Genomic DNA, 22,186 nt, shown 5'->3' with positions numbered 1-22,186 from the left:
TCCAGCTTTAGTTAAGCAGTGTGCAGATGTGCTGGAGTCGCTCAGTTTGAGGAGACTTCATTATTCTCCCTCTCCTGGATCTTCATATGTTTGGATCCGAATGCTGAGAGTGCAAAACTGGCTATCCTGTGAAGCACATACCCCTCACTCAGGATTGTCCCAACAGTCATGCCTCAGTCAAAACAGCAGCAGCAGCAGCATTAGTGCGTACATGTTTTCACCTCCATTCGATTTCTCTCTTGTCTCTCTCAGTGCCCACTGCCAGTATGACCCGATTGGCTCGATCTCGCACTCACTCTGCCTCCAGCATGGGTTCGGCGGACAGCTCACGCAGCCGCACACATACCAGTTCACAGATGGAGGGCGCCACCGGCGGCCCTGTCTACGACAACCAGAACAGACCGCAAACCATGGAGGTGTCCTGCTAAAGCACCCAGAACCAAGCCACCATTTGATCTGGGATCATCTGCTTGTTGAACCTCTGCTCCTCAGGCGGCTTTCTTTATACCTTAGGGTTTTGTTTCCACTCCGTCTTTGTCTTTCATTCCATTTTTTTTTCCTCTTGTGGCCAGGAAGAGCTGGTCTAATGAAGGGATGCATTGTTTGATGTCTCGTAAACCATGTATTTTACATATTGGAATATCTTTCCACTGCATGCAAGCATACTAATCTTTTGCTGATGTTTTTACCTTGAATTTGTTTGGCTTAGTACTTTACTACTCCTTTCTTTTATATTTGTCATCCATTGGAAATTAATTTTCACTCTCGATGTGCTTCTCTTGTGTATATTTTGCTGGAGGCTGTTATATATTGAACATTTTGGAGGGTATTCTCGTCTGTAGCGGGAGAGTTTTCGTCCCCTCTCTTACTCTCTGTAAGGTCTTCCTGCCCCTTGTGTTTTCTACAGAGATGACCAAACTAATTAATTTCCTCTTCCTTTAATTGTTTCTTCAGTGCTTCATTTTCTAGACTGATTTCTGGCTCTTTTAGAGGGTTTCTACTGCTCTCACTTTGTCATTGGCTATTATGGTATGATTTTAATGGACTGTCTGCTATTCATAGCCTTTCTAGAATAAAATCTAATGATTAGCATGTCCCTATTTAAAGTGTACAATAGACATTTATATTATTATGTTATTATTATGTTAAGATATTTCTTTAAATGGTTAATTCAATTTGATTGAATTTAATCAATCTGATTCTGTTTACATGGAGAGTTTTAGACCAGATACCCCTAATAACCAATACTCTGCGTAGATTTGCACTTAAGTTCATGTAAATGATTTTTCACAGCCTGTGCTTGGGAGATGAACTACACCAAAACCACCAGTGACTGAAGATAAGATCTGTAGCCTGTTCAGATAACAGTTGTATTTACCCTAGAGGTATAAAACAGCATGATTCCTCTAAAGGCACTGTACACTAGTAACTGGTAAATGATCGGTATGCTTTTGGCTTAAGATTCTTCATTCTTTGATGTTCCAGTAACCTCTGTTAGTTTCTATAGTTTTATTGTTCTTGGTCCTTATTAGTTCAGTGGATGGCAATTCCCTGTTGATTGCTGACTGTACCACTGCCTTGAGTGAGTTTGTGATAATGCCTTGTGCTTTGTCCTCAAGCATTTAGAGGGCGCTGTACTGCATACTACCTGCTGAGTGTATTGATTTGTACGAATATTGAAATAAAGTAGTTGTAAATTAAAATGGTATCTGTCTTTATTTGGTACGTTGATATTTACGCAAGACACTTCATGGGTAGTGTACTTTTTGTATGATGAGATTTGTGAAATTTTACGTTTGTGAATGCACATGATTCATTTAATAGTTGTATGCCATTTTTAGTCTTTCTAGAATAAAATCTAATGATTAACATGTCCCTATCTAAAGTGTACTATAGACTTTTATTTATATTATATTAATTGTTAAGATATTTCTTCAAATGGTTAATTCAGTTTGATTGAATTTAATCAATCTGATTCTGTTTACATGGAGAGTTTAAGACCAGAAACCCCTAATAACCAAGTTCATGTAAATTATTTTTCACAGCCTGTGCTTGGGAGATGAACTACACCAAAACCACCAGTAACTGAAGCTAAGATCTGTAGCCTGTTCAGATAACAGTTGTATTTGCTTAAATTTCCAGAACATAAATCTGAACTTTGTCTGTCTGTTAGTTTTTTTTTTGTTTGTTTTTTTTGACATAGTGTTTTCTACACTATTCCTGTAGCTCAAGTGGTAGAGCATTGCGTTAGCAAGCGCAAGGTTGGGGGTTTGAATCCCAGGGAACACATGTTAGGAAAAATTGGAAAAAAGCGTCTGCTAAATGCATAAATAAATACACTGGGGATTTTGGATATTTTTTCACTCCATTAAAAATACAGTGGGGTAAAAAGAGAAAAAAAGTAATATTGAATATATTATTTTAGGAATAAAGTCTAACATCTGGGGAATCTTATATGAACACTTTATCTGATTATAAAACTGAAAAGACTCAAAGACTGAAGGTGGAAAAAAAAAACTTTTTAGAATTGCCTGAAAAACCACTTCATATCTTCTTTTGTGTTCTGTGAAAGAAAGTCATACTAGTTGTGAAATGACATGAGATTGAGCAAATAACAGCGAGTTAATTTTTGGGTGCCTTTGTAGAGCTGAGAGAATGAAGATAACAGTCAAAGAATACTAAATCATGTTTTGGGGACAATAAAGCCTTAACTAATATAATTGTACCTCAGGGAAAAACAAAGTATAATGTGACCCAAAAAGCACTTCATGCACTGGTATTCAGCTGATCAACATGCAATTCTGTGCACTACACATCACAGTTTTTCTGTCACATCAGCCAGCTGTGAAAGTTTCCGATCAAAAGCCAGCTTAAAGGTTGTATTGATTGCATGTGGTCAGAGATGACAGATCTGAAAGCTATTTATAGAAACTGTGGCATACGCAGTACTTAACACAACATTGACCTCAGTAGAAAGGATCAGTCGATAAGAGATTTGTGTCGTCTTTCCATCTGATGTGCAAAATCATTAAACTAGATCAAACACAACTTACATGTTTTTCATTTTCACTTACCGTACAGACTTGCTGATTTGCTTCTTGTCTGAAATTGGCACATGGTGAACTTTGGTAACCTGGTAGGATGACGGCCTACTACGAGTATAATTAACTCAGTCCATTTGTCATGGAAATTAGCAATGGAACATCTTCAGTGATATCACTTTAACGAACACCATTTTCAAATGAAAACAGCAAACAATGTATGCATTTGGGCCATTCATCTAAATGGCAATGGTGTTTTGGGAGCCTGAAAGTGCAAACTTGTGTAAAGTGAAAACTTTTAAACTGCAAGATTCTGCGAACTTGTGAAAACTGTCGTCATGTGCGTTCATAGTATGTGTTCAGTCTATAGGTATGTGTGCAGCTGGGATGTCAAATAATAATTAGAATTCCGAATATTCATCAAATTTAAAATAAAAACCCTGATAAGACTGCCTTAATGCACACTTAAATTTGAATGCAAAAACACGTTGCATATGAGTTTTAGGTGTGCGTTAAGGCAGCCTTATCAGTGGCGCATGGGACGCGATCTAAGTGTCATTTCATTTTAATGTTTATGTTAGCGTATCCAGTTGAACCCACTAGATACTGCGCTGCTGTATTGTTCATTCAAAATATTTCAGAAAAAGAAAACATCAGTGAGGAGAAGATCTTGTTTACTGAAAACTGAAACCAAGCCATTCTCACAGAACACATATTTTGCCCCAAACTGAAATAATGGCTTTTAAATTTGAATACATTGCTAATATTTAAGTACAAAATTCAAATTTAGTTTTTTTAGCCATTTTGACAGCCCTAGTGCACAGGTGTGTAGTGTTTTTCGTTACAGTGTCATCGCCATCTACTGGCCAGGCATGCATAATACAGCGTTTTTAGAAATTTTCACGGATCCTTGTGAATGGGGATCATATTAACGGCATTGCGGTCTGTACGCAAATATTTTCAAAAACAAAAAGAAAAGTTTTTCTGTGTTTTTTTTTTCACTGTCATTGTTGCGTAAACGTACCTTAACATGCAAATTTCTGTGAAACGGTGCAAATTGTGCATCTCTGTCTTTTTGTGTGTGTTTGTTTGTATGTTTGTTTTTTGCAACCAGAGTATAAAATGTTAATGAGCTCTCATGATTTGCAACAAGACTTGTTTTGCAGCTATACCAGGATCTGATCTGATGATTTAGTTTCCATGGCAGTTATTGCTGTGGCGATTGGTTTTGGTGCATTTGGGAATATGTGAAATTAAAACTAGCACTAGACCGTTTCTGAACCTTTCTGAAACCTTCCTGAAATTTCTGAAGCTGCTTCCGTTGGCGTCTGTATTACTGCATCAGTGAGCCCATGACATCATGACATCTCCACTAACATCTGTGTTGTGTATTAGTACAGTTTGAGCTTTCAAAACACCTTCTCCAGTCTGTTCTCTCTGTCAGGCATCTGTGCGTCAGCAAAGGAGTGACAGTTAGACCTGTTCGTCACAGGAAACTACAAGTAAATAAAGCTGCCTGCCTCTGTGTGCAATGCTAAAGCACTGACACAACCACAACAGCATCCCGCAGTGACACTTCACCTGAAACTGAGCTCAACTTCTCAGCTCCTCAAGAAAACAAGCCTTTGATCTTTACTGAAATCACTCCAAATAGTTGTCTAACTTGGCTATCTGAGTTTTCAGGCTGTTGCACGTTCATAAGCAGATAAGGATTGTGCTCACAAATAAGGATTGTCATCATTGCAGGCCTGAAGACCATGAGGTGAGTAAGAGACTTTGTCCAAATTTCTCTCTTTAAGGTCTTTTTGCAGAGTGCTGTGAGCTTTTATACATTTCGGAGGTTTATCGAAAGAACCTTGCACAATATTGTAATACAAAGCAATGTTTAATGTTCATGTGTGAATATATAATATTTATAGTAATTAAAATACTATTTGTGGTTGGGATAAAGACTGGCAACAATTTTAACATTTACTTCAGGAAAATATTTTAAAATACTGTGTCTGAAAGTATATATGTGTGTGTAATGTTGAAACAAGGAGCTCTAAACTTCAAAGTCGTAATCTTGAAGCTTGAATCAAAGTCAGAATCAGCTTGAAAAGCGTGCGCTTGCTTCAAAGGCATTTCAAAGACGTTTTTGTTGTGAAATGTGTTTGCTATGATTATTAAAATGTGTTTGGTATGAAACTTTCGAAACTTTTATCAACCTTTCTAGCAACAAGTTTATAATTCAGACTTGAGAACTCTTAAAGGCGTATTAAATAGCTTAAGAATTGAGGAAAAAGACATTCAGTGCCCTAGTCGCAACAGGAAGTTAGTAACCTTGCTCTAATCTCTGACCAAATGTGCCTTATCTCTAACACCGAGAAAAAATTTTTTACTCAGAAATTGCAAGTACATTTCACAAACGATTTCAAAGAAACAGCAAGTAACACTGGATTTAAATTTTGAAGTAGAAGCACTGATATCCTGTAAAATGTACTCCAATAATCTACAACGATCTCTAATAATCTACAAGTTTTTTTTTTATTTTTTTAAATAAAAGTGCACCTATGAAATATGTTAAACATTATTCAGAAATGTTTATATATCTTTAAATGGCTTTTGTTTAGCTGTGGGTTAGTTAGTTTGCGTGTGATCGAGCCTGAATGATATACTCCAGTAAAGCCGTGTTCATATGTAGCACATTTTAATCAGTTGCGCATGAATTATTTTGGTATCCGTTGTATGAGGTCTATAATTTGGACGTGGAGACCTTGATAACCTAGTGAGACCCATCTGTTTCTCCAACTGACCATCTGCTTCATAATAATCTCATATAGCTGTGGGGCCCATGCCACTGCATTACAATATGATATGGAAAAATGTCCCTCTGAGATCACTAATGAATACTAATCGAACATTAGGCTTATGACAGTGTTGAAATCACAGCCTTGGAGACATCATGTGTGTTTATTGCAATTATTAACTTATTAATAGCAGCCATTACAGGGTTATTACAATGTAATAGTGTTATTACAATGTAATAACATGCAATAAGATTATAGATTCAGAAATACTAAAGAAGGTAGATATATGTCTTGATGCTATTTTAGCACATGAAAAAACCATTACGCATAAATGTTCTTGGAAAATATGTAGCTTGTTTTGATCAGACTATCAAGTCATCAAACCAGCTGATTTCCTTTAAAATGTTTACAGTGATCATATTTCATATCGACCCCGTGGGAAGGCAATGGAAGACTTCATCAGAGTCATATGAGAATATGAGTCACATTATATAATGGTTTTATCCAAGCTAGTAATATTTGACCTGTTATTTGCATACTGAATCATTTTAATCTGTTGATTTTGCTCTATATGTCTATTACTCAGGCGCACGTGTGCTGCTTAAATAACTGCGGCTTGTACTGCTGTGATGTAACAGCATGATAGAAAATAGTAGAATGTTCTCAGCGTTTACCAGATCTATTTTTAGAACAGCAACTCCTTTTTTACCCAAGGTAAATAAGTGCGTGATACTGAAAGTGCGGATGGAAAGTTTTTCATCAAAGTACACAAGTGGTTTGTCAGCATCCTTCCTCCTTATGGTCAAAGTGTGACAACAGAAAGCCCTGGCATGATCAAACTCTACATCAGATTTGATTGTTTTTTTATTATTTTTAGATTGTGGTTCCCATCAGCACTGTGTGCCTGAACTCTCCAGAGCAGTCGGCCATGGGCAGTCGTCCCAGTAAAGACCCGCGTGGATCCAGCGCACATGCTCTTCTCTTGGACACGGAGGAAAGCACTGAACCCCTGACCATGGGTGAGTTCAGCACTTTATATCTGCACACGGTGATTTTAGAAATACAGCACTAATCGCAAAGAAGTCTAATAGTGAAGCTCATCCAGATGTGCATATGGATTCACTAGCAATGTTTTATTGACTTTTTATTGGCTTTACTAGCGCTCATACTTAAGAATTTAATCTGAAGGATAATCTGTAAAAATACCTTGTTAAATGTATTGTTAAAAAAAATGACAGCTGAGTTTGCCAGAATTTCACTGTCAAAAATATGACTTGGGTATTATTATTAGTTCTTAGGTATTACAGAATGGCAGCTGTATATTTTATGAACTGATAAAATATGAATACATCAGTTCAATCACTTGAACTACTAAAATCTGATTTGTACATTTAAATGTACTGATAACCACCATAATAATACTCATACAGTTTAAAGACTTGCACAGGGTCATACACGCATGATAAAAAAAATCTCATTTAAAATGTAGGAACCAGTGCTAGATCAATAAAATATTTGATTTCAAACAAAATTATAATGGTGTTATTATCATTAACTAAAACTGAAACCATAAAAGCAATCCATGGAATGAAATATACATTTTCATTTGGTTTGTGTGCTAAAATAACTCAAACTAAATAATAAAACTAGATGGACACTTAAAAAGACACTAATAAAGAATGAAAAAAGCTCAAACTTAATTACTTTTAACTAAAATTAAAATGCTAAATCTGATGCAAAGTCCATTTAGTGGTTTTCCACCATCAACTGTAAGGTGGCTCATATTTTAACTTATCAAAAATAATAATAATAATAATAATAAAACATATACTGTTAAATTATGTGCATTAAAACTAAATTAAATGATAAATCGCACATGTAATTTTCACTATAAATGTTAAGACAACTTTGTTTTAAAATGCATTTTTAATCCTGTGGCTTGTTGAGGAGCTCTCTTAGTATATTATAACATGGTAAACCAGCTGGCCTCAAGGTGATGTTGTGATCTGTGTACAGACAGCGGTAGATTCGTGGTGGTGTCCCTGTACGACTATCCGTCCAGAGGACCAGGTGACTGCGCCATCAGAGTAGGAGAGAGACTCAACATTTTGTCAGAGTAAGTGTACTGCTGTTGCAAAGTGGCCCCTCATCATAGCCTGATCGGCTGATTATCTGATGATATAACGTGTGTTACAGTGAGGGAGAGTGGTGGAAAGTCAGTTCATCAGCCACGGGAAATGAGAGCTACATCCCCAGCAATTACACCGCCAAAGTGTACAACAGGTAAACCTTGAAAAGCGCCTCTTTCTATTGGTTTAGAGTATGAGTACAATACATCATGACATCACACCCACGGTCAGGTGGTCTGGTGGAGTGTGTTCCATAAGTGACATCACCGTTATTCCTCCAGAGGCGGTGATGAAGACAGTTTTAGTTTCTGTAGAGTGGGCTCACGGGGACGTACTGTACGCACAATGACCCTGCTGATCACTCACTCATCACATGATGCTCTGACTCTACCTACTACTTTTCCCTCAGCTCTGTCACTCATCTGTGTGTGTGTGTTCGTACAGGTGGCAGTTTGTGGGTCTCAGCAAACAGAAAGCAGAGGAACTGCTGATGCTCCCCCATAATCAGCCCGGATCCTTCCTTATCAGAGAGAGCGAGACCTACCCAGGTACCTGTCTGCTAATGCTAGTTACATTGCTAGAATTATTGTTTTTCTACGAGTTGCTAAGCCACTTACCACTTTAACAGCTATTTGCAACAAATTGCTGTGATTAATCTAATTATCATTAAATCGATTAATCGTTGATTTTAGAAACACTTAAGTATAGGGAACAATTCTCAATGTTAACTACTTGATTTTATTAGCATGCCTATTATTAACATACTGGCCTTTTTTTTAGTGCTTAAAAGGCATATATTGTGCATGACCACATTCTGCATCCCTACACCTAAACTTAACATCTACCTTACTAACTATTAATAAGCAGCAAATTAGGAGTTTATTAAGGCAAAAGTCATTGTTAATAGATTGTTAAAGGCACAATATGTAAGTAATAAAATATCCAAACACTACTTGCACACTGGGATTATATATTTCATGCAGTTGTATATTTGTTATCCCAAAAGTTCCCAAGGATTTGTAAATCCAGAGAAATTCCAGTTTTTGTCAGTGATGTAATATCCGCACTATCCTCAGTTTCCGCTTGTAGAAACAATGTCAACACACACACACACACACACACACACACACACACACACACACAAATCCTTTATGGCAGTCGTGAATAAAACTAAAATGAAATTAAAAGTGTTGACCACAGCATTAAATTTAGATCAGCTTTAATTCGTTTTTACAGTGCTGTGCATTATAACCAATCACACACAAGTGTGTTGAGCTTATGAATGCAATGGCCAATCAGAGGCATCCAGATTAGTTTTTGTTTGGTGCACATGCTTGCTGACTGAATTCAGCTCTCAAGTGGATTCTCTAATCATAAACAACAAAGTGCAGATGTATATGTGATGTAAGAGATTCATTGACCGGACCATGTATGGACAGCTTTACTGATTATAAGAGTTTTTGGAGAGTGCTTAAACTCATGCTAGGCTTAAGTCAGTCATAATGTTCTTTGCATAGCAACACCCAAGAAACAACCCAGAACAAACCAGTATTGATGTATATGTGTTTTTTTTTTTTCTCAGGTAACCACACTCTGTCAGTGCGTAGGAGCAGCTCGCAAGAACGCGCTTCTGTCAAACACTACCGCATCAGCTGCATCGAGAACGGCTGGGTCTACATCTCTCCTGGTCTCACCTTCAGGACACTCTCAGACCTGGTTGCACACTATTCAGGTACACACACACACACACACAGCAGTAACTCATTACTGGCACCCAGTGATGGCATGTGATGTTGCTGGGTTTGTGCTTGATGCTAATGAGAAGCATGGTACTGACTAATAGATTTGAGGAGATGTTTAAATCATGTAGAGAGGTGGACGCCATGCCAGTTTTATTCTAGATCATTTTCAGTGGTGGAATAAATAATGGATAAAATATTTGCTATGAATAGGGTAATTCTACAGCTAACAAACTTTATGCTCAATCCAGTGTCAGTTGTCAAAGGCCACTGGTGTATCATCAGAAACCAAACAAATGAAGTTAATTATGTAGTGCGCTGTCAAAAGATGTAAAAAGTACTGGCAATCACCCAAAACTCATTAGCTACCACACAGCAACATTTTAAAATAAACATATTTTTGCTGAACGTTCAGAAATGAGTGTAAGTGTTGTGGCCGGAGTTTAATTGTGAACCGTCCCTCAGAAGTTTCGGACGGGCTGTGCTGTACTCTGGGGGAGCCATGCTTCATCATTGGATCCAACAACGTTCCTGTGGTAACCGGCCCGCCTCCGATTGCCGTGAAGAGGCCTACTATAAACTGGAAAGATGTTGACAGGTGCGTCAAATGCATCCAGTCACCCAAAATAAAGTGACTTTCAACACGTCACCCAATATGAAAATTTGCTCATCATTTACTTACCCTCAAGTTGTTCCAAACCTGTATGAGTTTTTTTCCCCCCATCTGTTTAACACAAAATATATTTTGAAGATAGTTGCCATTGACTTTGTCATTGGCTACCATCAAATGTTTAGTTTCATTCTTCAAAATAGCTTTTGTGTTCAACAGAAGAAAGGAATTCGTACAGGTTTGGAACAACTTGAGGGTGAGAAAAGGACAGATTTTACATTTTTGGTGAACTATCTCTTTAATGAAACACCTCGACTTTTCAAAAACTAGTAGAGCAGTTTCTAAACGAGTTTTCTTCACAGCTCCATGATCTTCGGGCAGAGCAAAGAGGGTGCAGAGGACTCGGTGGTGAGCGAAGGCCTGAAGGAGGCCATTAACTCGTACCTCTACATGACGGAGGAATGTGAGGACTGCTGTCAGCTCTGGGACACATGAGTAGAAGACTGACGCCAAACTTGGAGGACGAGTGTTTGAATGACTTTGGACTCTTGATGCCGTGATATGGGATAAAACACTTCACAGAAACCTAGAAACTCTTTTTTTTTTTCCGTGACCCGGAAAATTAACCAAAACGCATCTTAGCGTCTTTTTTCATTCGTGAATTTCTGCGTAAAAACTGTGTAAGAGCGAAAGCGGCGTCGGATGAAGTTCCCAGACGCGTGCACTGACTCATTGCTGTTCTTCCAGAGTGGGTGCTAGAGACAAAGATGTCACAGTTTCCTGTGTGGACGCGCTCCTGGCGGACATAAAAGAGAAAACGACTGAAGGAAAGAACGACAGAGGAGTGTGCGAGTGGGAGGGGGAACACAGCTGGGTGGCACACACATCCATTTCCACTCCACACACACTTACTGGAAATTTATCAGTCAAGCTTAATACAAATGTGATCACAATCAGAGATTGAAAGAAGCTTCAAAGAAGCTTTATTAATGGTAACGGAGTTTGATGTCATTTTTTTTTGAAAATTCCAAACAAAATACATATTTATGACTTGGAACATAAATGTTGTGTGACTTTGTAAATCTATACCTGTTGCTTAAAGAGACGATAAAGTCCCAAAAATGAAAATTGTCATTCCAAACCTGTTTGAGATTCTTCTGTGGAACACAAAAGAAGATCTTGTGAAGAAAGTTGATTACCAAATGGTTTCAGTTCCCATTGACTTTAATTGTCTGGTTTATAAATATGGAAGTCAATGGGAATCGCAGTTGTTTGGTTTTCAACATTCTTTAAAAGATCTTCTTTGGTGTTCAAAGGCATACAGGTTTGGTCATTTTAAGGTGAGAAAATATCACTGTTATTATTTTTGGGTTAACGGTTTCTTGTGACTTATGGACATCAGTAATGTTCTTTTAAATAAACTTGAGAAAAAACAAGGCCACTTTGTATTTCTAGAAGCTGACAAAAGCATCTTGAATGAGGTGTTTCCTGTCAGTATTTGCACCTATTGTTTAGAAAAGAACCACAGTCTTGAGCAGCAGGAAGTGAAGGGTTGTGCATGTCTGCGTGTGGTCTGCTCTCAGTGTGCAGGGCCATATTCATACCAGCTATGTTCTTCAACAACCTTAGTGTAGCACTGAGTCGTCAAAACATATGGCTTTAGCTATTAAAAACGAGAATTGATTTGAGAAGTTCAAGGATTTCTATCAGTTACATCAAACCAGTTTCTCCTCCACACAACTTTGAACTAAAGATTTCCATTTTATATAATCTTGCCAGGCTGCATGTTTGATGATACAGGTAGAGCTGTTACTCTGCGGTGCCATCCAAAGGCTGTGTATGTACTGCAGAAAAAAATACTATACCGTTCCAATAAAAGCGTTTAGACACTAATGTCAATAAGATATATTATCAAACCAAGAAATGTTTCAAAGAAGGTTGGCACAAGCACACTTTAATGTCTCAAAAAGTGTGTAGGTTTCGGTCATAAATCAACAGATTGCACCCCTTTCGCTCGTCTTGGGGTTTATAAAAGTGAAGGCATGCCTCAACGGAAAAATGTAGGCTACTGTCAGTAAAGGGGCCAACATATATAAAAAAACACTTAATTTGAAGTTTAGCCTACCTGTTGAGAAGAAACGCAGCAAGTTCATCACATCGATTGAAACTAACACATTGGTGAAATCCACCATTTTGCAAAAACACTTTCTTTTTTCCTGATGTTTGTCTGTTTTGTCAAGTCTTTGTATTTTGGCTTTAGCTTTTCTTATTTTTTCAACACCGTCTAAACTCACTGTCTAGCTCTGGCTCAGCTAGCTACATTAGCATGCAAATCATATCATTGCAATCGGACCGAATCGAGCGTTTGGACGAACCTTGCCACGGATCACTTCAATTCATGAACGCTATCAGGATGTGAAGAGAATTTCTACCAGTGTAACAAAATATATTTCTGGAAACAACACGTCTTCCCTACCTTTTAATTTTGCAATGAAATAAAATATCCTAAACATCTAAGCTTCAAATAAAAACTTAATTTAATGAAAAACGTTTTTAAAATCTCATTTTAATGATGGATCAAATACCACAAATTAATGTGTACAAGCACAGTCATGACAAATAATTCAGTCTGCAAAAAATATCAGTGTTACAAAGAACGCTTTTTAAAAGGAAAACAAAGCCATTAGTTGAAGACTTCTATCTCTTGGGCCAGTTGTGACGAAAACCTCTGCAAACAGAAATAACAAATAGTTTTATTTTGTTGTTATCCAGCAATGATTCATTTCATGAGTCTATCTGTGTGTGTGTGTGTGTGTGTGTGTGTGTGTGTGTGTGTGTGTTACCTGTCAGATTTGTCAGGGACATAAGACATGCTCCTGCCTCCCACAGCGTTTTTCTTCGGTCCTTTTTTCTGAGAATTAAAGTTGGCAAAAACTCAGAGATCCTGCACAGCTTAATCTGAGATTTGTGTGAGAGTCAACACTTGTAGATTGAAAACAGGTGAATACCTTCTGCTTGGGTCCACGTGCTTGTCTGTTTGGATCAAACTGTGAACTCTCTTTTGATTTGCCTGTGTGGATAAAACACAAGCAATGAAGACAGTGCACTGAACCAACAGGAAAAACACGAGAGAACAAAAGGCAGAAGCCTTACCATCAAATATTTTAAAACTTGACTGGCTGTAGTCAAAAGGTTTAAAGTCTTGTTCGGGAACTTCCGGCTCTTGAGCTTTTTTCTGTTTCTTTTTTTTCTGAGCAGGTTTTGTCGACTGATCGGCCACAGATGTCTCACTGGCAGTCTTTGAGACTTTCATTTTTGGTTTAAGACTCTCTTCTCCAGCATCACTGGCAGCTCGCTCTCTTTTCTGCCCAGCCTGCTTTGCTTCCTAAGAACACAAGAGCAACAAAACCTGTTAGTGTAAAAGGAAGAGAAGCACATACAGCTTGTAAAGTGTGTGAGCTGGAGCTTCCTCACCGCTACTTGCTCCCGGACAGTGTGAACGTTTTGCAGCGACTCCTGGTAACTCAGTTTGGCTTTCTTCCGTTCCTCTGAAAGACCAACACAGACATTCATGCACAAATAAATCACCTCAAAGTTAGTGTAGTAAAACAGCAGACTACACAGAGTTTCTACAGAACGGTGTTTGTACCTTGAGCTTTCTTGGCCTGTTCTTTCGCCTGCTGTTTCTCCTGTGCCTCCTTCTGCTGCTGCTCAATACTCTGTAACTTCCACCGGTTATGAATCTGTTTTAAACAGAACTAAATTAGTCAATATAATTATGGATCTATTACTTTTCTCTCTACATAATGGAACATTAATATATATAATTATTATTATTCATAAAGGTACGTAAAAAAGAAAGTATACCTCATAAATCTTTGAAGAGGGGTCATACTTGGCATTCTTGGAAATGTGAATGTCCTTTGATGGTAAATACTGAAAACGAGTGTTCGTGAATAAGTATGTATGCAGTACAGCTTTGGCAAAAGGCATGAACTAAACTGAAGTACTGTACCATTCTGAAGGGGTTCTCAAAGGACCCCATGATGCTGTGAGCTTTTTGTTGTGCCACAGTCAGATGAGCAGGAGCCGCCTCCTCCTCCTCCTCAAATACAAGTGACAAAAAACATCCTCAACTCACAGAAGCGCTCCCAAAACAAACTGACGAGTGAGACATTACAAACGTTTACAGATCAAACTTCTGCTAGACTTTACAATGCATGCAGACACACATGCCGAACAAGAGACACTTAGACAAGTTTCTCTGAATTTCTTTTCAAATGTCCTTCCTACCGCGAAGAGGCTGATTTTTGCTGAAGCTATCAGGCCTTGCAAGGCTTTTTCCTCTTGGTTCATGCTTTCATCCTCCTCCTCTGAAAACAAAACTCCCGCTTTGGTTGGAGTTTCTAGATTTGTGGAGAAAATGTCAATTGGTGGTTTTAAAATAACACGGATCACTCAAATCACGAGGTCTTCATAATATCTAGACCTACCAAAAGAGGAGAGGTCCAGGAAATCACTTTCAGACGAGCGGGAGGTGTCATGCGGTCCGAATAAAATCGTCTGCGGCTAGAATACAACAGCAAGAGGGGCACTTAGAAATAAACACTAACATAGCTTCTTCTTCTACCAGTTTGGATCCTCAGAAAACAAAGCTGAAGATCAGTCAACACACCTTTCTTTTAGGGGTCATCGATTTCCTCTTTTCAGCGAGTACCTCTGCCTAAAAAGAGAGAGCGTTCAAATTCATGTTCTAGTATTTCATATCACAAACTGAAGTGAAACAAGCTGAGTCTATGAGTTAAATAGAGCGCACACCTTGAGTAAAGGGGTCTCTCGAGCCTGTTTGAGCAGCTGATGAAGCTCATTGATCTGCTGGCGCACTAGAGGTGGAGTGGGGTTACAGCAGGCGATGATGCCCTGAGGTTCCCTAGAGAGGGGATAATAGATAATAATAATAGAAATGCACTAGTCCACTAAAAACTAAGCTGACCAAACTTAAGCCCACCTTCATTCTGAGAGTTAATGCTCACAAAAACCTAAATTACATTCAATTATTTTAGTTTCAAGAAAGCAAAAGGCCTCACACGTGCGCATCTTTAGATGAAAATGTAATTGATCTTACTTTGGAAGCTCCTCGGCGATCTTCATCATCATGTGGTTGGGTAAGATATATCTGTGGAGGAACAACACTCATGAATCCCAGCAGCTACACACACAGTAACTAGTAATCTGTGAGCGGACATTACCCAGTGCTCTCATCTTCCTCCCGTCCCAGTTTATCTCTCCAGGCGTACAGCAGTCTGAAGGCCGCCAGCTGCTGTGTGTTGAAGCTCTTCTTCTGCTTGCGGTACAGCTCCATGTACGAGTCCTCCGTAAAAATAGGCTTCACATATTTCTAAAGAGAAAGACGAGATGGGCGTGGAAATATTCAGAACTTCATTTGAAACACTGAATCACTATATTGAGCTGGTTCCTTTAATTGATTCAGTTGAACTGATTCAAAGTCATTACCACAACAAAATAAACATTGTTTTATATTTTCTGTGCATTTGGGGTGTTAATTTAATTAATTAATAACAATTCCTCTAATTCTCGTATGCTCTTTAAAACACTTCCCTCCCTCCCTTGTCCTCCTACACCCCCTCCTTCATGTTGACTGTTTATCAATTTGCACTGGCTACCAATAGCACTTCGCATACAATTCAAAGCATTAATGTTTGCCTACAAAACCACTAAATGCATTACTTCAGAGATATGTGCCTCTAGAAGCTTTATTGCACCATCCCAAAGAAGCACAAAATCACTTCCACAGACAGATAAATTAAATGTTCCCTCCTGGTGGAATGACCTGCCCAACTCAATCGAAGCAGCTCAGTCTTTAGCCATCTTCAAGAATCGGCTAAAAACCCATCTCTTCCATCTTTATTTGACCCTCTAACTCTGTATCAGACTAACAGACTTATTATATACCTTGTGTATCATTGCTCTTTTGTTGATTCTTCATTTGTAAGTCGCGTTGGATAAAAGCGTCTGCTAAATGACTAATTGTAATTGTAATTAGTTGGTATGAAGAAAGCAGTCCATACCTTGAGCGACAGGTCTCTGCTTTTATCCCAGACTTGCTGAATGAGGGTGGGTTTGCCGTTGCCTGTATCATACAGGTCAGCTCGGACTCGATCGTACACGTACAGCAGATAGTGAGTGTCTGCCTGAGCGTACTTCAACATCTCATTCGGCAACGGTCTACAGACACACAACACACACACTAGTATTACCACAATGACTGTTACAGCTATCAGACAAACAGAAAATGAGGTTTTTTGTCTTACATAATGAGATTAGATCAAGGAGGAATGATATTGTACGGATCAATCTGTGCTAAATGTATTGAGCGTTGGGATTACCGTATCCTCCAGTCTGCCAGCTGGTAACGTTTATCAGAGTTCACACTGCAGTAGACTTTCAGGAGATGGTCAAGGGAGTTTCGGCCGAGGTTTAGGCAGCGTGCAGCATGATGGGTGTCGAACATGTTGACCACATAAAGACCAAAGTCCTTCTGCAGCCACTCGATGTCAGAGTCGGCCCCGTGAAACACCTGCAGGAGCAACACGTGAGGCATGCAACAAACAACATGAACCACAGCAATCATCACACGGCATTCACAGCACATTTAATATCCATAATGTGACATTTTATGAACGAATGAAAATCGACCTTCAGCTGGATTTGAAAGTGTAAGATGGGACATTCATTTGTTTGATGGATGAAACTTGTTGGGCTATGATTTAAAACAAAGTTTTAGTAATTATGTTTTGTTTTTACTTCTTTTAATTAAACAAATGGTTTACTGAACAAATGTCTCTTTTTTAACAAATTAAATAATTAACATTTTCTTAGGGACAAAAATCTACCTCAGCTTCTGTTGTAAACTACAATTAACAACCGAGCCCAAACCTAAATTCAATTACTTTTTCTTTTTAACTATGAAAATGAACTCAAATTGTATGCAAACATGTACATTGTTTTTAAATTAACTTCTAAATTATACAGCTCCTATTTGTTGTTGAAATATAATAATTTACAGAGTGGCTGTCATAACAAATAAATCAGAAAAGATTTATTTAAACAACCATTAAATAATTAAGACATCACTAACAGGTAAAGTGTAACATTATGAGTATAGTCTAATATTTTTGTATAAACATTTTGTTTACAACCTGTTTAAATGACATCTACACAGATGAAACTAAATATTTACACATACACACATTTTTTTATTTTAGTGCAGTTAATGTTTATTTCACTTTAAGCATCAAAAACTGTATAATGTAAAATTAAAAATATATATTTTTATGGTTTAATTTAGTTTCATACACACACGCACACACACACAAATCCAAGTGGGTAGATCTATTAGAGGAGCATAGTATTAAAGTCCGTCACCTTCACGATGGCAGGGTCGGTGAAAGTCTCGTTTAAGATGTACATTTGACTGCGCAGCTCCAGCGTGTCTAAGATGAAATCCTCCTCTCGTGTGGATATCTGCATCAGACACGTGATTCCCAGAAAGCTTCTGTAGGAGTGATGCTGTAGACAGAGAATCGGTGCGGATTGAACACCTAAAGTGATACACAACGACTAAACAGCATCATGAAAAGCTGAATCCGTCATACCTCCAGGTCCACAGCGAACTCAGACACCTTGGCTAACTTCTCGTTCAGAGCGACGAGCTCATCTAAAGTGTTGATGAACTGACAAGTGGACTCGGCAAGAGGTTTATACATCTAAGACACAAAGAAAATGCCTCAATGATTGAAAACACTCATCACAGTTCCTGAAAATAAAACAGGATGATCAAGACATTCACCTGAACATCAGGTTTACACTTCAGACTCTCCGGCATGACCAGATGATCCAATTCATATTGATAAGGGTGGGAAAACCTGGAAAACAGCATTACAGTCCATTTAAAACAAGACTAATATTAAACACTGATGTCAAATAACTAGCAAACACACAATGGAGCTCTTTAAACGGGATGAATCACATAAGTCTGGTCTTACATGTCGTCCACATGCTCCTGAGTTCTCTGCTGATGGATGAAATCAGCCAGCGCAGCAGGAACGTCCAGATCCTCCGGTCGCTCCTTACGGATGTGTTTGTTGGCAAAATCTAGGCATACATTTGATCACATTTTAGAATTTGAACACATTAATGGAATTCTTATGTAATATTAAAAATCTTTGAAATTCCATTAAGAATTTTAATGCATGTTATTTATCTTTTTAAAATGATATCAGTATTTAACATACAAATTATTTGAATAACATCAAAACTTTTGTGTATTATTTTTTGTACTGTACATTTTTTATTAGCACTGGTCAACAATTTATGTTAATTGCATCCAAAATAAGTTGTATGTAAATATGTAAACAATTTTTTTCTAAGATATATACATGCATGCATGTGTGTGCATTAATATACACAGGACACATATACAAAATGTAACGCTCTGATGTAAACAAGCACGATTGAGAAGCACATGGGGAACATGTGAGATGCACTGAATGAAAGCACATTCACTCTCTGTCAGCAGATGGCGCTAAACTGCAGAAAATGCAGTCCTTACACTCGAAACCCCATAAATAAAGCAGCTGCTACTTTCTGAAGCATATTTAAATAATTTTAAATATCCATTCAGATTTGTGGATTTGCAATTGTGTTCATCACAGTGCCAAATAATTAAATATTTAGACTTAATAGGCTATTTATTTTCAAACTTTTTTTTTTTTATTTTAATCCGGAGTACAGCATGCCCTAGAGTTTTGATTCTTTGTTAAAGAATCACTTTACATTAAGGCTTCATTAGTTAAGATTAGTTAATTCATTAGTTAACAAACTGCCAATGGAAAATTCTTCTGAATATTCATTAATCTTAGGTTTTCCGATATTTAAGAACACGTTGTTAAAGTTGCAGCTGTTATTTAATGAGCTAACATGAACTAAGAATTGTATTGTATTTTTTTTTAAGATAACTTCCGTAGCAAATGTAACTATTGCTAATTGTGAATGTTAATAGTTAACTAATGAGATCTTATTGTAAAGTGATACCGATTGGTCTTTATAGTTCTTTTGCACTTTTGTATATTTTTCTGTATTGCTTTATTGTATTTAAATGTTCAGTTATTTTTGTATGTATTTTTTTTTTTTACCGGTATATCCCTAATATATATATATATATATATATATATATATATATATATATATATATATATATATATTATTCCCTGGACCTCCAGACACTGTACTTATACTAAATGTTAGAAATATGAATATTAGCAATAGTGCTGTCAAATGATTAATCACGATAAATCACATCCAAAATAAAAGTTTTTGTTTACATAATGTGTGTGTACGGTTTATATTTATTATGTATAAACACACGTTTTACATGTTTATACATTTATATATTCATTCTTATATTTTATATTATATATAAATATATTTCAAACAACATTTTTCTTAAATATATACATGCATGTGTTTGTATTTACATATTCATAAATATACACACATGTATTAAGTAAACAAAAACTTTTAGTTTGGATGTGATTAATCGTTTGACAGCACTAATTACAAAGGCTGTGAAAATCTAAATAAAGCGATGTTATCACTGAGGGTTTCTCAACACACTCACATGTTGGCAAAGGCTTAACTGCATTGGGTTTGATGAAAATTTTGGAGACAAACGGAGTGTTGCTGTTATCCACTTTCTCCTTGAACTTGAGCTGTGGCCGCTGAATGTTTTTAGCATGTAGAAGGTGAAAGGTCTCATCCCTGCGCTCTCCTCCCTGCAAGGAGAAGACAAGCTGCCATCATGCCGGGACGGGCTCCTCTATGACCAGCCAGACTTTATCAAGACATGTGATCAAGTTAAACTAATCTCCCTCCAACAAGGATGAGCTGAGAGACGAACCCTGCGGTTCCAGCTGGACACCACGATCTTTGGCGGCTGATATCCTGCAGGCATCACCGGCTGCTGTGTGCGGCTCACACCAGACGCCTCGTCCAGGAGGATGCCCTGAACACACATTACATGGCATTTAGCAGGTTTACACACGTGACAGGACAGAAGAGAGACTTGCAGCGTGAGAATAAAAGAATTGAGACCTTTTCATCTTTTGCAATTCCTACAGACACAACAAAATTACTTCAAATGGTTGCCCACACCAAGAATGAGAACTATACAGAATATGCATCCTCTATATTAATAGCACACTCTGCTGTTATATTGCCTTGCTGCTTTAAATGCTCAAACTTTTTTTTAAAGCCAGGAGGATTGTGATTGGCTGTGAATGTGTTAACCACTCATCAACTGTGGTGTGGACTTCACTGTCCTCATAGAACTAGAACGATTATTAAAACTTTGATAGCCACCGTTCTCACTCTTGGTGTGGATGGGCATGATGTACAGACATATACAGACAAGATCTGCATAAACTTAGCCTCTATAGTTAAGACAGTGTCTGAAGAACCAGTTTGACCAACTAGCAGTTAAACGAGGGGTAATCGATCTTAGATTTTGGATTCAGCTACATTTTTATGTAACCAAATTTTGACCTTGAATCATAAAGAACAACATTAGATGGCTAACTTTAAAGACTAGTCTAAATCTTTTAAGCAACCGGCCCCTGAAGCATGAAACTGTCCCAGTGCAAGCCTCGTACCACTTTCTCAAGGATGGCATCGTTTGAGTCCACCACCAGGTCAAACCTGTCCTCCAGCCCAGTCAGTCTGTTCCTGTCTCTCATGTGAGACCGACAGCCATGATGCTGCATGATCTGACTCATACTGTCAGAGAAACACACACAGAGAGAAGCCTCCAGTTAATGAACACTAATACTAGAATAAACATAATAAAGCATTTATTCATGTTTCATACATGCAATGTCTGGGAGGACAAACAGAAGTTATGTTTCTCTCGCAGAACTTTTATTTCTGTTAATAGTCCTATAAAAGAAAAAACAGATCTGATAGAAAGTTTATCCAGTATGATATAACTGGAATAAGTATATTGCGTTCTTATAGACTGAATAGATTCGTATATCCCAGATAAGCATCTTTTCATTAATATAAATTGTAGAATTATCTTATATTATGAATTATTCTGGGCTATTGTGAGCTAGCGTGCATCAGGCATGTTTTATGTTTGACTACTAGAAGAACATTCAGGTTAGGACTGCTTAACTAACAGGGGTTTCTGTTTTAGTAATGTATATTTAATTATTTAAAACCTTTTTAGGACCAAGTAAAGAAAATCTAATAAACACAATGTGTTGGATTAGAAGATAGATAGATAGGTGTGTGTGTGTGTCGCAGCAGTGCTGTAGTAAGTGTGTTTCACCAGTGTAAGAGCTGGTCTCCCTGTGAGGCGCAGAACTGCTGGAAGGAAGGGAAGCTGCGGTACAGATCAAACTCATCCCCGGCTGCTGGAAGAGCTGCAGACGCTTTCGTGGCAGAGACCACCGCTCCCAGACCGTGCTGTCAAACACACACCAGCGAACAGCACTTTAACATCTCGAGCGTTACTGCGCGTGCACACATGGTCGCTACGTGTTACAGTTAATTACAGCGCTGACGACCACATTCACACATTCAAACGATCCACCGACCTTGACAAATGCATCGACATCCTTAAAACCCGGACAAAACTCCGATTCCTCCTCTGTTTCTTCAGCTGGTGAAGAAAGATCACTCTGTTTAACAGTAGCAGCACTACTCGAAGAGGCAGCCATATTGGAAACATTAAATCGCGAAGATGGCAGCCTCGCGAGAATAGCTCTTCTTCTGTGTCAGCACGTGTGTCGACGTCAGA

General features: G+C 37.9%; 3 protein-coding genes across 9 annotated transcripts in view; 2 read left to right on the top strand and 1 right to left on the bottom strand.

The window, feature by feature from the left end:
* The window catches only part of LOC132117966 (protein NDRG3-like), a 43,633-nt gene extending 41,930 nt beyond the window's left edge, over window positions 1–1,703 (top strand). For all 6 annotated transcript variants that reach the window (XM_059527373.1, XM_059527374.1, XM_059527372.1 and 3 more), the window contains one exon: window positions 253–1,703. In XM_059527373.1, coding sequence (XP_059383356.1) covers window positions 253–428 — 176 coding nt within the window. In that variant the 3' untranslated portion in view covers window positions 429–1,703. The remainder of the gene's footprint in view (window positions 1–252) is intronic.
* A 2,001-nt stretch (window positions 1,704–3,704) lies between these two features.
* Window positions 3,705–11,250, top strand: LOC132117965 (src-like-adapter 2). 2 transcript variants are annotated; one of them, XM_059527369.1, is made up of 8 exons: window positions 3,705–4,803; window positions 6,708–6,849; window positions 7,847–7,946; window positions 8,027–8,113; window positions 8,404–8,507; window positions 9,542–9,691; window positions 10,164–10,296; window positions 10,671–11,250. In XM_059527369.1, exons 2-8 carry the CDS (start codon window positions 6,759–6,761, stop codon window positions 10,801–10,803), a joined length of 798 nt encoding a protein of 265 aa, XP_059383352.1. In that variant the 5' UTR covers window positions 3,705–4,803; window positions 6,708–6,758; the 3' UTR covers window positions 10,804–11,250. The 2 variants fall into 2 exon arrangements, with proteins under 2 accessions (XP_059383352.1, XP_059383354.1); XM_059527371.1 differs by having other exon boundaries at window positions 3,708–4,803; window positions 10,167–10,296.
* Window positions 11,251–12,857: 1,607 nt separating this feature from the next.
* On the bottom strand, window positions 12,858–22,186 carry LOC132117964 (exosome component 10-like). The gene is made up of 25 exons (XM_059527368.1): window positions 21,984–22,186; window positions 21,716–21,852; window positions 21,039–21,162; window positions 20,288–20,392; window positions 20,009–20,162; window positions 18,375–18,483; window positions 18,179–18,254; window positions 17,985–18,095; window positions 17,755–17,898; window positions 16,716–16,906; window positions 16,398–16,554; window positions 15,558–15,706; window positions 15,434–15,484; window positions 15,127–15,238; window positions 14,984–15,031; window positions 14,802–14,877; window positions 14,602–14,714; window positions 14,324–14,413; window positions 14,176–14,244; window positions 13,958–14,051; window positions 13,783–13,856; window positions 13,462–13,693; window positions 13,317–13,378; window positions 13,152–13,219; window positions 12,858–13,036 (listed from the first exon to the last, which is right to left on the bottom strand). Exons 1-25 carry the CDS (start codon window positions 22,104–22,106, stop codon window positions 13,006–13,008), a joined length of 2,700 nt encoding a protein of 899 aa, XP_059383351.1. The 5' UTR covers window positions 22,107–22,186; the 3' UTR covers window positions 12,858–13,005.

This window comes from Carassius carassius, chromosome 37 (genome assembly GCF_963082965.1).
Source record: "Carassius carassius chromosome 37, fCarCar2.1, whole genome shotgun sequence".
NCBI classification, from domain to species: domain Eukaryota; kingdom Metazoa; phylum Chordata; class Actinopteri; order Cypriniformes; family Cyprinidae; genus Carassius; species Carassius carassius.
Note: the sequence above shows the minus strand (reverse complement) of the source record. Positions and strands in the feature narration are given on the sequence as shown.